The 13,343-nt window shown below is 38.6% G+C and overlaps 1 protein-coding gene across 3 annotated transcripts in view; it reads right to left on the minus strand.

Moving 5' to 3' along the window:
- The window catches only part of RB195_017469 (uncharacterized protein), a gene marked incomplete at both ends in the record, with an annotated part of 36,681 nt that overhangs the window by 7,340 nt on the left and 15,998 nt on the right, over positions 1-13,343 (minus strand). For all 3 annotated transcript variants that reach the window (XM_064184481.1, XM_064184482.1, XM_013442151.2), the window contains 5 exons: positions 50-143; positions 6,750-6,909; positions 6,971-7,059; positions 7,181-7,333; positions 7,391-7,573. In XM_064184481.1, coding sequence (XP_064040362.1) covers positions 50-143; positions 6,750-6,909; positions 6,971-7,059; positions 7,181-7,333; positions 7,391-7,573 — 679 coding nt within the window. The remainder of the gene's footprint in view (positions 1-49; positions 144-6,749; positions 6,910-6,970; positions 7,060-7,180; positions 7,334-7,390; positions 7,574-13,343) is intronic.

The following is a 13,343-nucleotide window of genomic DNA, read 5'->3' on the forward strand; positions in this document are numbered from 1 at the left end:
GAGAAAAATGATTTCCGGTGAAGCAGAAAGTTGTATCATGTCAACTCACCTCCCAACTGCATGTTAACTGCGTGTTGCGGGCTACTTGGTACGTTATTCAGCGGGGATCCTTCAACGATAGAGTGCTTCTTTTGTGGACGCAGCTGAAAGAGAACATGTGGATAAAGTAAAAGTAGATTTATCAGCTCATTAGTTAGTTAGGGACTACTGCAGACGGAAATACAGGTGCCTCATTGAACCAATTCAGACAAAAAAGAAAAGCATAAAAAACCTCGGGTTGATATGCGAGATGACCAAGACTTTGCCTAGTACTTCGAAGGAAAATAAACTTGGAATGTCTGGGTACGAAATTAAGAAATTCGTGATTTCACCAATATTAGACGTTAATGAAAAAATAACAAGTATCAAAGCATTTTCAAAAAGATTCCTATATAAATAAATGATACAAGTTTTAACGTCCCATTTAAAAGTTTTAACGGCAAATCCGGGAGGAAACAGGTTTAAAGAACCTGAATTTTAGTATTTTCAGAAAAAAAAATAAAAACTTTGCAAATCCTGCGAGACTCTCATTTTCAAATAAAAACGTTTGACTTGAGCACTTAACTCATACCCATTTTTGGATTACTATTCTCCAAGCTTCCCTTCTGCGTCCTTGGTTGTTTTTTTTAACTTCCTCTTATAAAAAATCCTTGATGGTGCACGTTTCACATTTACGATCACTTTTCGCCAAGGATCAATATTGACCAAAGTTGTCGAGAGGTTTTAACGTAGGGTCAATGTTTACCAAAGATTTTCTGTTTGGATTTTTTTCTTAATGGAGAGAATCCTGATATGGCTGTTTCTTGGGTGATTTCTTTATGGAGCACCAGACAATTCAACAATCTACCACTATGCCCTCCACTTTTGTTTTGCATAACCCCTAACCGCTTTTGCAATAAATTTCTAGGATGCGACAAATTTCACGTCTCATAATGTGAGGTCAGCAGTCTAAATCGCATGTGTCCCATTCATAACACCGGATTAGTAGCGACGTATATCCTTAGGATCAGCCCCGCTACTGTTTCCTATGCTAATTGATCGTCGTGTAATTACAATTCTAAGCTGTTCCATCGGTTCAAATGTAGAATAACAGGATTTGTGTTGATACACAGCCTCTCCATGACCTGTAATTCTAAATAGCCCCTACAGTAATACCCTTATAATGAGGCGTAACACAAAATCGCTCCAGCGAGGCAAAAATGACACCTTTCCTTCGGCCAAAGTTCGTCCGTAGAATTACTCTATCATACTGATCATTTTACAGTTTCTTAAGTCGCAACACTTTTGGAATTTCACGGTCACCCATAATTGGAAGATCGCCGGTCATCCATCTCACTAAACTGGTGTTTGAGTTAGTTGAAACAAAACTGGTTTCTTATTCATTCTTCTGCATCCCGTAACGGAAGAAAATCATCGAAATTAAACTGAGACTAAACTTGGAAAAGTACATTTCGCGACGATTCCACTCTAAAAACGAATTGAACAACTCGTGACAGGCTACGAAAGTTTTCTCCATCTTTTCATTTCATTTTTGCCAAAATCAAAGTACACATTATCTATCTAGACCGATGTTTCAGCAAAAGAAGTATACGATAATGAATTATTAAGACTCTTGAAAAGTATAAACTGAACATTAGATTTTAAAAATATAACCCATAAGCACAAAAAGTTCCAAATAGTGCGTAGGTGGTGGGTTGGAAATAGAAAAATGCAATACTTCATGTAAGAATAACGTTGATTTATGGAGCTTAGGATAGGATTAACTAAACCACATTTTTCAAATGCAATGATTCTGCTGCATTTTCATGGAAAAGTGAAAAAAAAGCTGCTGCTACTGTAATCAGGTTCCCGGGGACTATTTTTGCCTCACATTGTAAGCAAATTATTATGTTTCGAAAAAAAAAAAAGAAATGCAATAAGTTTGTGGTTCAAGCATTTTTTTCAAGCATTTTAGCTTATGTATTCTAGTGCTGGCACCGCCTAAATAATTTCAAAGATTGGAATGATTTTACATAATTCTGTTGAAAAAGAAAATCAAACAAAGACAAAGCACTAAGTACATAAGAAAGAATAACCATACTAAAATGGAATTACATGTTGATCAAAACGTTCCCAAGTACTGAGCGTTTATCTTCGTAATATTCTGGGGATGTATTTCAAGAAAAATATGAAGATCGGAATTTTGGAAGATGAACTGCGAGTAAACAGCTGAATAATTTCTGTTTCTCTTTTTTTTTGCAGAACTCCTCCATTTCCTTCTGTCTTTCAAAACATTTGCCCATGAGTTACTGACACAAACATCAAATATCAATCTATTATTCCTATAGAAAAACCCCTTAAGCAAACCTTTTTTTTTTGTAGACCAACTTGAATTGTTCATAAAATTTGTGGAAAAAACGGGGCAGCTATATTCCTGGGAATCCCTTGCTATCCAAAATCATGACATTACACAAGTTTTGGTTGCAAGGCTTGCAGCTCTGTGTTGACAGATTTCTATACATTCATTTACCACACCGCTAGCACAAGCAAAAGCTCTAGTGATGAAACAGCTGTTCGGCACCAAGCTCTCAATTTCACAAAATTTTAAGGACAACAAGAAGGAAAAAAAGCGTCGTCTCAAATGTCCCAAACAATAACAACGACTAAAAACATACGGAGTGATTGAGATGTCCGTCAGAGTTTAAACGCACAGTAAGCAGTTTGAAGAAATCAATTACTTTTCAATTGACTGTCTAACCTCAAATCTCTGATTGATTGACACTCAGAGAACGTGCGTTCGGTTGGAATTTCTCGGAATAATCGCAACAAGCGTTGCAAGTCGTGCCGGCAATATCAACCGTCAAGAAAAAGAAAAACTTCAACCAAGCACTACGAATGATAAGAGCGCACGGCACGATCGCAGTGGTTACAAAACGAAAAAAAAAAGACATGACAGCGCTGCGCCTAAGAACGAAGTGCCATTAATTTGTGCAGAAGTCATGTAAAACTATGTATTAACTATGCGCACTTACTATTTGCTCTATAGTCGCTTCTTGTGAAGGAAACAATGAAAGAAATTAATCCTCGCATTTGGTCAGACTCTAGGATTTTAAGCAGGAAATAGATGACTAAAAGAGTTATTCAGTTTACTAATTCTTTAGGAGAATGGAAGATTTTTTTTCTGTTGAATGTTCACAAAAAGAGGAATTCCTGAGTAAAAGACTGGTACGTTGTGAAGAAAACATACCATTATTAACACCATATCATTATTCTATTTAAATCAACCCTTCCCATAATCGTTACCAAAACCTATTTAGGGTTGCACGGGATTTGCAGCGCATGCCGCCTACGCTACTTTTGGTCATCTCCATTTTTAAGGAAAAAAGATGTTTTGCAAAAATACCTATTATGTACTTCTCGAATCCATAGTGGAAAAACTGAAGAAATGCCGACTTTGAAGAACGGAATGCCAAATTCAAAATTTCGTAAGGAATTCGGAAGAATGGAGAAACTTCTTCGCAGTCAAACACGTTTAACAAACATAAGGAATTTTTGGAAATCTTGGTAGATGACTAACGGTTTAGTTTTTTTTTCATTCTAAAAAAAGCTGAAGACGGGGTTTCTCAGATCCATCCCACCTAAGCTAAAATTGCACCAAGTGATAGAAATCAGAAGAATAAATCAGGGTACATCTTTTTTCCTTATGTTTTGCTAACAGGACTGTTATATTATAGAAATAATGGCCGCAGGTGCCCATCACACCACAAAGACTCATGAAGAATCAGTCAATCTACGATGCTGCAAGCCAGTCCTCCCAAACACTGCAACCCACTAGTCCTCCAGATATCTGCTGCGAAAAAAGCCGAAGTGAAAACTTCCTAAATAACCTTGCTGCAAGATTCCAACCAACATGTACTTCGTTCACTTTCAATTCCCGCCGTTAATCGCCACTGAAATCCATAATTCGCTCGTAAAACGATTTTACGAGAACAAGTACAACATATCTCAATACGCACCGCTGTGGCCTCGAACAACCTGTTCTTTTGGTTGTAATCACCTCTCCCACTCCCTCCCTCACCGTGTGTTCGGTGATATACAAACAGATTTTTCAAGCCCAACCACTTGAAGTGAAAACGAAACAGTTGCTTCCGAGTTTTCGGAATAAAACTGCTCTCTGCCAGACTCCAACGCGAACATGCAGAGTCGTTTGTTTGCCAGCTGCCACGTCTAACTCATTAACTTGGTTGAAAAAAAAATCGTTTCAAATCAATGCCCATAGGATTCGAAGCTGTGGCTTTTCGATGCAACTTTGCACATAGAAATAGTAAAGGTTTCTACAACGTCTGCACAGAATATATTGGAGCGCATTAACTTCTACAGAACCTTGTCTAGAAGCATGAGAATGTAGGAATTACGCGCAAGAAACAAAGCTAAAATAAATCACGACAAGATCTAATTCTGGATCCTAGTATCTTCCTAGCATAGGAGAAGAGAAAAGAGGAGAGGAGGAGAAGAGGAGAACTGGAACTCCAGTGAAATGTATACATCCCTCAAAATCATTACCAACTTCGTAGAGGTCATCAATTTTTCTGCGTTTCTGCACCAGAGCATAAATTGTAAGGAGAATAACAAAATCCATCTCTGTCAGATATAAATAGATATTTTGAAATGGTATAAATCGATATCTGTTCACTCCATTGTGTGTACCCTTTTCTTTTTTTTCTGTCTTTTTTCTATGTATACGAGAAACATTTTGTGGTAGAGTGAAAATATTCGTTCCAACAACAATAATTTCTCTATTTCTCTTAGGTTTCAAAATTAAAAAGAAAGACAGTACTTTTTTGTATCTAAAATTCCTTCTACAGTTTTAAAGTGGGTTGAGCTAGTGACAATGTGCACAGCCGTATATTAAAGCAAGAACACAATCTAACTAATAATATTATCCTCACATTTATAGGATTTTTTGGAGTACTCTAACAAGGACAGATTTTGAAAATACGGAACAACAAAATTCGAAATCATAAAAAATTGGTCAGTACGTCGTAGAAGCACTTCGCACACCATAGCGAATGAGAATGGGGGACAAAACGCTAGAAATGGGCAAAGGAAATGAGTTTCGTGGAAAATATCGGAGAAAAAACGAAGCAAAAAACACAAAGCTGGTCTTAGGGGATAGGCGGGGTTTATGTAGGGCAACTCTTGCGAAGGGTCTTTTCCTTCGCAAGAATCCGGAATTGAACAACATACTCTGGCATAGATGGGAAAAGTTTTTTTTTTTTTTGAATTTTTGAAGTTTACAAGGAACTTTGTTATCAAAAAAGTAGAACTGGTGGTTCTGGATTCTAGAAATGTCGAAGGTCAAACATTGCGGATCGGTTTGAAATTAATGAGTTCTTCGGATACATGTGTACATTATTTGCACAGCGTGAATATAATATGTCGGTCGGTTTTTTTTGCTACGTAAGCGAATAGTCCAGTTTAAACATTCCTCTCCGAAACACCACGCGTGCACAATCACGCATTTCACTCCTAAGTGCATCTGGCGCGCAAAGAAAAACGAAGAAAACCGAATATTTTTGACAATTAAGCTGGAAGATCCTTTTGTTCATCATTTAGCCCAAAAGCATTTCGTATGTGCTTTACACAGCACTCAACGAGACATTTCGTCGCCTCTTGAAACCCTTGAAACCGCAAAAAAAAAGAAAAGCGATCCCAGCGCAAGCAGCAGAAAACTCGGCACTTGAAATCATTCAGCAAATGATCCAAGAAAGATGTTCATTAGAGATCCGAATCGTTGTTCTAGTCTTCTTATCTTCGCACTTGGGATATAGAGAAAGAATGTATGTTTCTCTAGTTTTTGCAACGAAGTTATCACATTACATATTGAATTACCTTATCTTGTAAAACATATGATAACATTCCTTCATTGAAAAGAAAACTACACGGAAGAAAAAAAAAGTCATGTGACCGGGGTCAGAATCAAAAACGTTGAAAAATAGATTAATAGCTTCTGTGCCGCATCAGAGCACTCGGACCGCCCAAACGCCAAGGACGCACGCTTACTGCGCCTACCAACTAAACAGACGAGGAAGTATAAATAAGACACTAACAACAACTGCTCCATTAACCCCACTGCCATTGCTTCGCCTACTTACTAAGCAGGCGATTGCGGACTATAACGTATTAGCAACATGAAAGCAGGTAGAAGAAGAAAGTCGGTCAACTACTGCTTAAATTTAAGTTGATTCCATAAGTCAAGAGCGCTATCCACATAAGCAAACGTGTACCATCTAAATGAAAGTATCATCTAAAGAAATATATATTTCCAAATAGAAAGAATGTTCTAGAATTTCTACCGATGCAGGTATCCTTTCACTCGCGACGAGGAAAACTACGTCGAACTTTCTAAATGGAACTGCACACTGCGGGTGCAATAGTTTTTGAACAACACCAAAAGGAGCACTACATTCACACAAAAAGGGTGAGAAACCTACGTGAACCCGAAACTAAATTTGTAAAATTTGTAAAATTACACCTCCACAAAATTGATCACTTATCAATGATCTTTCAGGATTCCTCTCGAAAAAACAAAAAAAAAACTGCAGAACATGGCAGATGTCAAGTAAAAGCGCTTGAGAAAAATCAGCAAAAAAGTCCAGTGAACATAAGTTCCAATACTCCTTCAGCTATTTTTGACTGTGCATGAAATTCAAATTTTGAAAAAGGCTGACCTTGTTCGGAGTATTCGTTAGGAAATTTGCGGCTGTACCCGGATTTTGCGCTAGAGCTGCAGCTATGGCGCCCATATTCCCGCCAAGGTTGCCGCCCAGAAGCTGAAGATTCTGCATTGCTTGCATCTGCTCGAGAAGTGCATTCATGTTGTTCGGTATTCTGAAGAAAGCAGAACTTCTGCAACAATCCCGTAACTGGGTAGAATATCATGCTACCGTACCCTTGCTGTTGCAGCTGCGGTGGTAGAAGTCCCGAAAACCAGCTTGGTAGACCTGAGGTATTGTCCGCTTGTGAGGTGGGTGTAACCGCCTGTAATTGTTAGCTTTTAGCTGAAGATTCACACTTAAACCTTACATGGTTTATTTCCCGATAGCTCATAGCCGTTTACATTCTAAGTGCTTTTAAGCACAACGCCGGAAAGTTACCGTACCTTCGGAGACGGTTCCGGCCCAGCATCCTGAGTTGCTCCCGTAACAGACGCCGACCCCGACGAAGGTAAACTCGACGGTGATGGGCTTCCACCGCCCATTCCCATTTGGCTGAGGTAGAGACTACGAAGCGCATTGTTTCCGGACAACGCAGACTGCAGAAAAGCACAATTACCGTAATCCAAAATATTAAGTTCTGGAGAGAAATATACCTGATCTAGCCCCATCATCAGCTGCTGTATATCCATGTTTTGTGTCGAATCGGCGCCACGGCCTAAGGCTGACAAATCCACACCCGATTGAGAGGAAAGCATAAGGTTGGTGCTATTGGTTGTGGTATGTCCGTGTTTTGCAGCACGATGAGTGGCCAGATAGTATTTGTTGCAGAATTCCTTCTGAAAAATATGCTGTATGCTGTAGAAAAATTCGTACCATCACAAATTCTAATGGAGATTAACAATGAGATTAGAGATTAGCAGATGCGCAAAGAATTCAGGAACTGAGAGAAAGGAGGTAGAATATGAGGTTTTCTTTATTAGGAACGCTATTCCGCCTCCAAGTTGCTGAAAACCTAAAATAACTTCATCAAATAGCGGTAATTGTACACTTAACGAAGTGGTGCCAAAGTTGGTGCCGCACAACGCTTGGATTTAGCACTTGCAACCTACCATGCGCAGAGACTAGCAGTACTGAACAGTACCAAGACATAAAAGCATGTCATTGTTAGTTATCAGATGTATTTCAAAATAATAATAATATAGCAAGTTTGTACATTTAGATCAACTATAACTGATAAGGTAAGGAACATAAGCGTAATGATAAGCAAACTATTGAAAATCGGATGGAAACGTATAGTGCAAGTGTTGGATACTGTAGCTCAAATACAACAACTACCAACCGCTTACGGTCCAGTGGATGAATTTCAGTATTTCACCATGTACAATTTACAGTAGCACATAGGAGACAAGTCGAACTATCGTTATATTAGCAACTCTTACTGTATTACCACTAAACCTAGATATCATTAACAGCAGTACTTATGAGTCAGTACAGAGTGCAGAGCAGAGCTGGAACAAGCAAAATCTGATGACATACTGAAGATGAAAAGAGCAATGTGCAAGCCTAATGAGAAAAGACAAACAGAAAGTACAGTATCCATAGGTTACTGTAACGTACAGAACCAGGCTGTATTTGATTTGGTGAAGTCTAACAAGCAAAGATTTCGCAGCCATTTCAGTCATAGCATGGGCGTGAAGAGGTCGAACGGATATGGATTAACTTCTGCGAGGGTCAAGATCGGCAAAAATCTGAAGTCAGGACCTCCGAAGCGAAAGTCGGATGTTCGATGCCCTTCGGTGCAAACACAATCTGATAGCAAAATCAAACTCTCCCGAAACAGTAGTCTCTAGCGCATCTTGGAGGAACTCACTCACTACAACACACCAAAAGTAGGTGTACTCTATAAAAAACGTAACCGTGCAGGTGATGAAGCCGATGGTGCGGCGCAGCGTCGCCGTCGTGTTACAATGCTAAAGCTCGCCAGCTCAGCTCCTCTCTTCTTCGTTGAGAAATAACAAACATCAAAATGGATTTGAGTTTCGAATGGAACATGTGTTGTATGTGCCTCCTGGCCGCGTTCATCGTATAGAGTCATGCATCATCGTGGCAGACATTCAGAGTTATGCGGAGAGTCAGCCGATGAGAGTATTCCAGCCGATCATCACACTCATACACACACAAATAAACAAGCACAGGTAATGCACGCCAGCCGTTTGGTTACTGCCAATGACTTCGTAACGTAGTTTGTCACATAGTAAAGTAGGAGCCGGCCGTACGAAAGTCGCAAATCTCAAACGCTACAAATCTTTGCCATTTCATCTAAACCGAGCGTAAGCTGCCGATTTTGCAGTTTTCCTTCTATCCCAAAGACAAAACTTCCACGAAAATATTTTAGAACACCATTTAAAAATCAATTATAATAATATGATTCGGCGTCTTTTTGATGAAATTTTACGCGTAAGCTGTAGCAGATACCATAAATGTCGGAGAACTTCCACAGGTGAAAAATGAATTCATATTTCCTCCACTTCATTTCCCAAGTGTTTTCATCTTCTCTGTTGCATGACTTATCTTAGAAGCAGAGAGTTTTTCTTGTGAGGTTCATGAGTCAAGCTATGAGCTGACCTCACTCTAACGCTTAGGTATCTGCTTTTCTGTATTTATTTCTATTCGATTAATTTCAGTACCTCAAGATTTAATTCTAACGTTGTATTCGCTATAAATTTTTCGTTCAAATGAATACTTTTAAACATTATTAAACACTCACTTTTACCTGCAAATACGTGTTTATTTGAATTTCTACTTTTTTTCCTCAAGGAACACCTTTATTCGGACCTCAAAAATATCTTATCTCTCATCCTTTGGGAACAATTTCACTAATAAATTTTCCTTTTTTTTTGTTTACTAAAAATTAGCCTGAACATTTTTATACACAACATATTTTCGTCGAAAATATTCTCCAGTACAAATTAGATCATAATTATATTTGTAGTTAAAGTATAAAATAAAATAATAAGTTATATTTATAGACAAAATGATAAATTATATTCATAATTAGAGAATCATAAATCCACCTTCAAAATCAACTTTTCGCCATACATACGGACTTATTTTAAAGCGTTAACTTCGACCTCATTTTCCTTTTTTGCTGATAATGACTACAATCCCTAAAGTCTCAACTGATGGTTAATTTAAATAATAATCATTTTAATCAAATAAATGGCGATTTAAACAATCTCAGGATTTTACAACTTCAATATCATAGCATTACAGTCGGATTAAGTCTCGGAAGAAAGAGAACTGCTAAGCACAACTACCAAATAAACCAAGAAAGAGAACTCGAAAAGATGTCACGTATTCTTGATCAAATTCTGGAACGGACACAGGAATGCTTAATGTTTACGGTTTGAAAATTTTAAGCCACCCCCTCACACCTTACTGGGTATGGTTCCAAAGCAGCATATTCAATTCCCGTTAAGCTATGTATGCTGCGAAAGTGAAGAGAGAAAAAAAAGATAAAACTGCAGAAGAAAACGAGGCGACATCAAGCGTTTTAGTCATTTTTAATCCTTATAAGGCTTCGAGCTTCATGTCACATTTAAGCCTTGTCAACGGATTAAATGAATTTGAAGAGGCGAACAATAGCGTGTCGGATCATGAAAAGGTTACATTTTCGAATAACGTAATTCATCGCATGACTGAGAAAATATCACGACAAATAGCTTTAGATTCAAGACATTGCTCGTCAGCCACAGGGGCGGATGATTTATTGCTCAAGAGTCTCGTTTTTTGATTCACTGAAATGAATTCTATGAAAAGTAGCGTAAATAGCTCAAAATTTGCGGGAAGTTATGGGATCATTTCTTTGTGAAAAGATTTTAAACGCAATGGAAACACAGAAAAATAAAAAAAAGAAAGAAATTGTTTATTTGTTGAAAGAAAAATGAGCCCGGGAGGTAGATGTAATGTAATAATAAGCTCGCACCTCGCAAGAGGTTTCCCCTCCGTATATCTTTAATTCATTTGCATGTGTAAGTAATGATAGGATTTTTTTTTTTCGAAATAAGCTTAAAGGTAGGCCGTTTTTATAACCTAACGAAGCGCATTCGAGGGTACTTTTATCTTACTACGCATCTTATTCATTTTCCTATCCCGTAACCGCCTAGTTGTCTACTTTCTTCATATCACATGTTGAAAAATACAGTAATCGTAGTAATGTTGAAAATCAAAACTAGAAAACTAGAATAGTGACGCACAAAAAAAAATAATAATAAAAATGGCGACGGCATTTCAGGAAAAGCATTTTAATCCGCCTCGTGGTTGCAGAGAACATCCAACATTCGACACAAGAACAACTGATGCAATAGCACGAAAAAAAGGAAAGTGTGGCAACTCAAAATTAAAAGTCATGGTAAACATGTTTCTCTCTACTTAAATTCTTCCTCATTCATCAATCTCATTGTGTAACTGCACTCCAAAAAAAGGCTTCTCACTATTGTATCCACTGTGCCCATAGTGTACTTCCCATAAGGTAAGCGATGAAAAATGTTTCATCCAAGTTCATTCAGCTAACCCTAACTACGAAAACAAACTTTCTATACGAAAGGGGCGCTACGGTCTTCAACTGAAGATTTGAAACAGGAAGAAGGAGTTATGTAAGCGCTTCTTAACAAATCTCCTAAAAATCAAAGCATTAACACATACCGAAGACTACAGATAACGTTTTTTTCAAAAAAAAAAAAAAGTTACTAGACGTTTATCTGCCTGTGGCTCGAATGGAGAGCAGACACTAAAAGAGTGCGGTTGGAACACATTTCCAGAATCACAAAATGGAATAATCAAACATTGTGACCATGTCGTGAAGACGTTAATTAAAGGTGACTAGTGGATGGAATCACTTTTGGTGCTTGGAATAACAGAAATGACAAACCCGGCTTACTTTACTAGTACATTTATGAATTCTTGAAAACAAAACACTTATCAAGACGTGGATTGTTCGACAGGAGGAGTACATATCATATCAGTTACTAAAGGATGGACACATCAGTTACTAAAGAAGGTCCGAAATGCTGCAGCAAATCACAAAATTCGAGGGGTCTTTGATCTCTACAGCTCTCCGGCACATATGCATACACGGAAAGCCTCGAATTAATTGGAATCGCTAGCAATTTGAGCTCGTTCCGAAATCTGGCCGTCTGAGGGTGTACGCAGACGGCGGCCGATGCTGCGCAACGTATCGCCGGCAAGACGAGAGGTATCAAATCTCCGGCTCTAATGAGAAATAAACAAATTGTGAAACTTGTGCCCTTGGCCATATGCCGTTGCGAAGCTAAAACTCAGAATTCCTCATGTTTTTCAGATTTTCGCATCGTTCATGTGGTTTAACGAGTGTGATTTCACAGATGCTGAACCTAGAAGTGACAACGGATCTACACCACAATATGAAAGAATCTCCATTTTAAAGAGCAAGTAGCAAGGTGACAACAGCTGACGTGACAATTGGAATTTCAGGAACGCGAACCCAGAAGAAAGTCTTTGTAACACTTGAAAACTTAAGTGTGAAGGACATCAAAACGAAAAAAAGTACTTCCAGGAATTTTGGAATATATGAGTCTTTGAAGAATCGAGAAAATACATCAGAAATTTCTGCGGGAACCATTCCGAGATGTTGACGTTAAAACTTTTTGAGAACTCCAAAGCTTTTGGGCACTACTTGAATAAGGAGCAGAAAGTCGTAAAAGGCGAGTGTTTGAAATACGAACGGGCAACTTTTCCACTGAGCCAGTACGAATTTTCAGAAAACCGGACAAGATGGAAGACGGAAGCAAGGAAGGGCAACTTGTTAGCAAAAACCTAGAAGAACTCTACTCAGGATCTCACTTAAAACCAGATCATTTTTCTGGTTGCAATTAAACGCTACAGCAGCAGCTGCTGCTTCAGCGCTAACAAAAACTGATAACAACATAACCCCAGCTTATCGCTGCTTCATAAAATCTTTTCTCGAAATCGACTATGGAAACTCCCCGAATGAAAGTGCAGTTGAAACACGGGACATCTGGATGTAAAAACGCGAAAGCACTATAACTGACGTAATTCTGCACCGCTTCCGCACATAAAAACAAAACGAACTACAAATTCTGCTGTTGCAGTATGAGGCGGCGATGAGCGCTCAGCTAAACCGGGCATTACTTCATACTATCGTCACAATAATTGAACCACAAAACAACATTCATACGTTGTTCGTTGTGTATCTACTGGATATATTAGTGGCACTACAGCACACAGTTATTGCGATGAAACCGGCTCAAACTGGCTTTGGCTTGGCGACGCGACGGAAACGGTAACGATGCGATGCGAATTTGCGAAGTTGAATATGCTAGAAATACAGTAGGAATGGGAATCATGGGAAATGTAAAAGTAAACCAATTAACAGGATACAATACGATAAATCATGTCCATAAAAGTTTTACGATCGCCCGAGGAACTTCTGCCACATGTCACGCCCATTTTTAGGTGCTCCGGTTCTAATTCGAGGCAGCGATTCGAACAATTCACACCCTATTCGAGCGCGCCAAAACTGCGCTCCGCTTACGAATGGCCATCGGC

The sequence above is a fragment of the Necator americanus genome, chromosome II, assembly GCF_031761385.1.
Source record: "Necator americanus strain Aroian chromosome II, whole genome shotgun sequence".
Taxonomy (NCBI): Eukaryota; Metazoa; Nematoda; class Chromadorea; order Rhabditida; family Ancylostomatidae; genus Necator; species Necator americanus.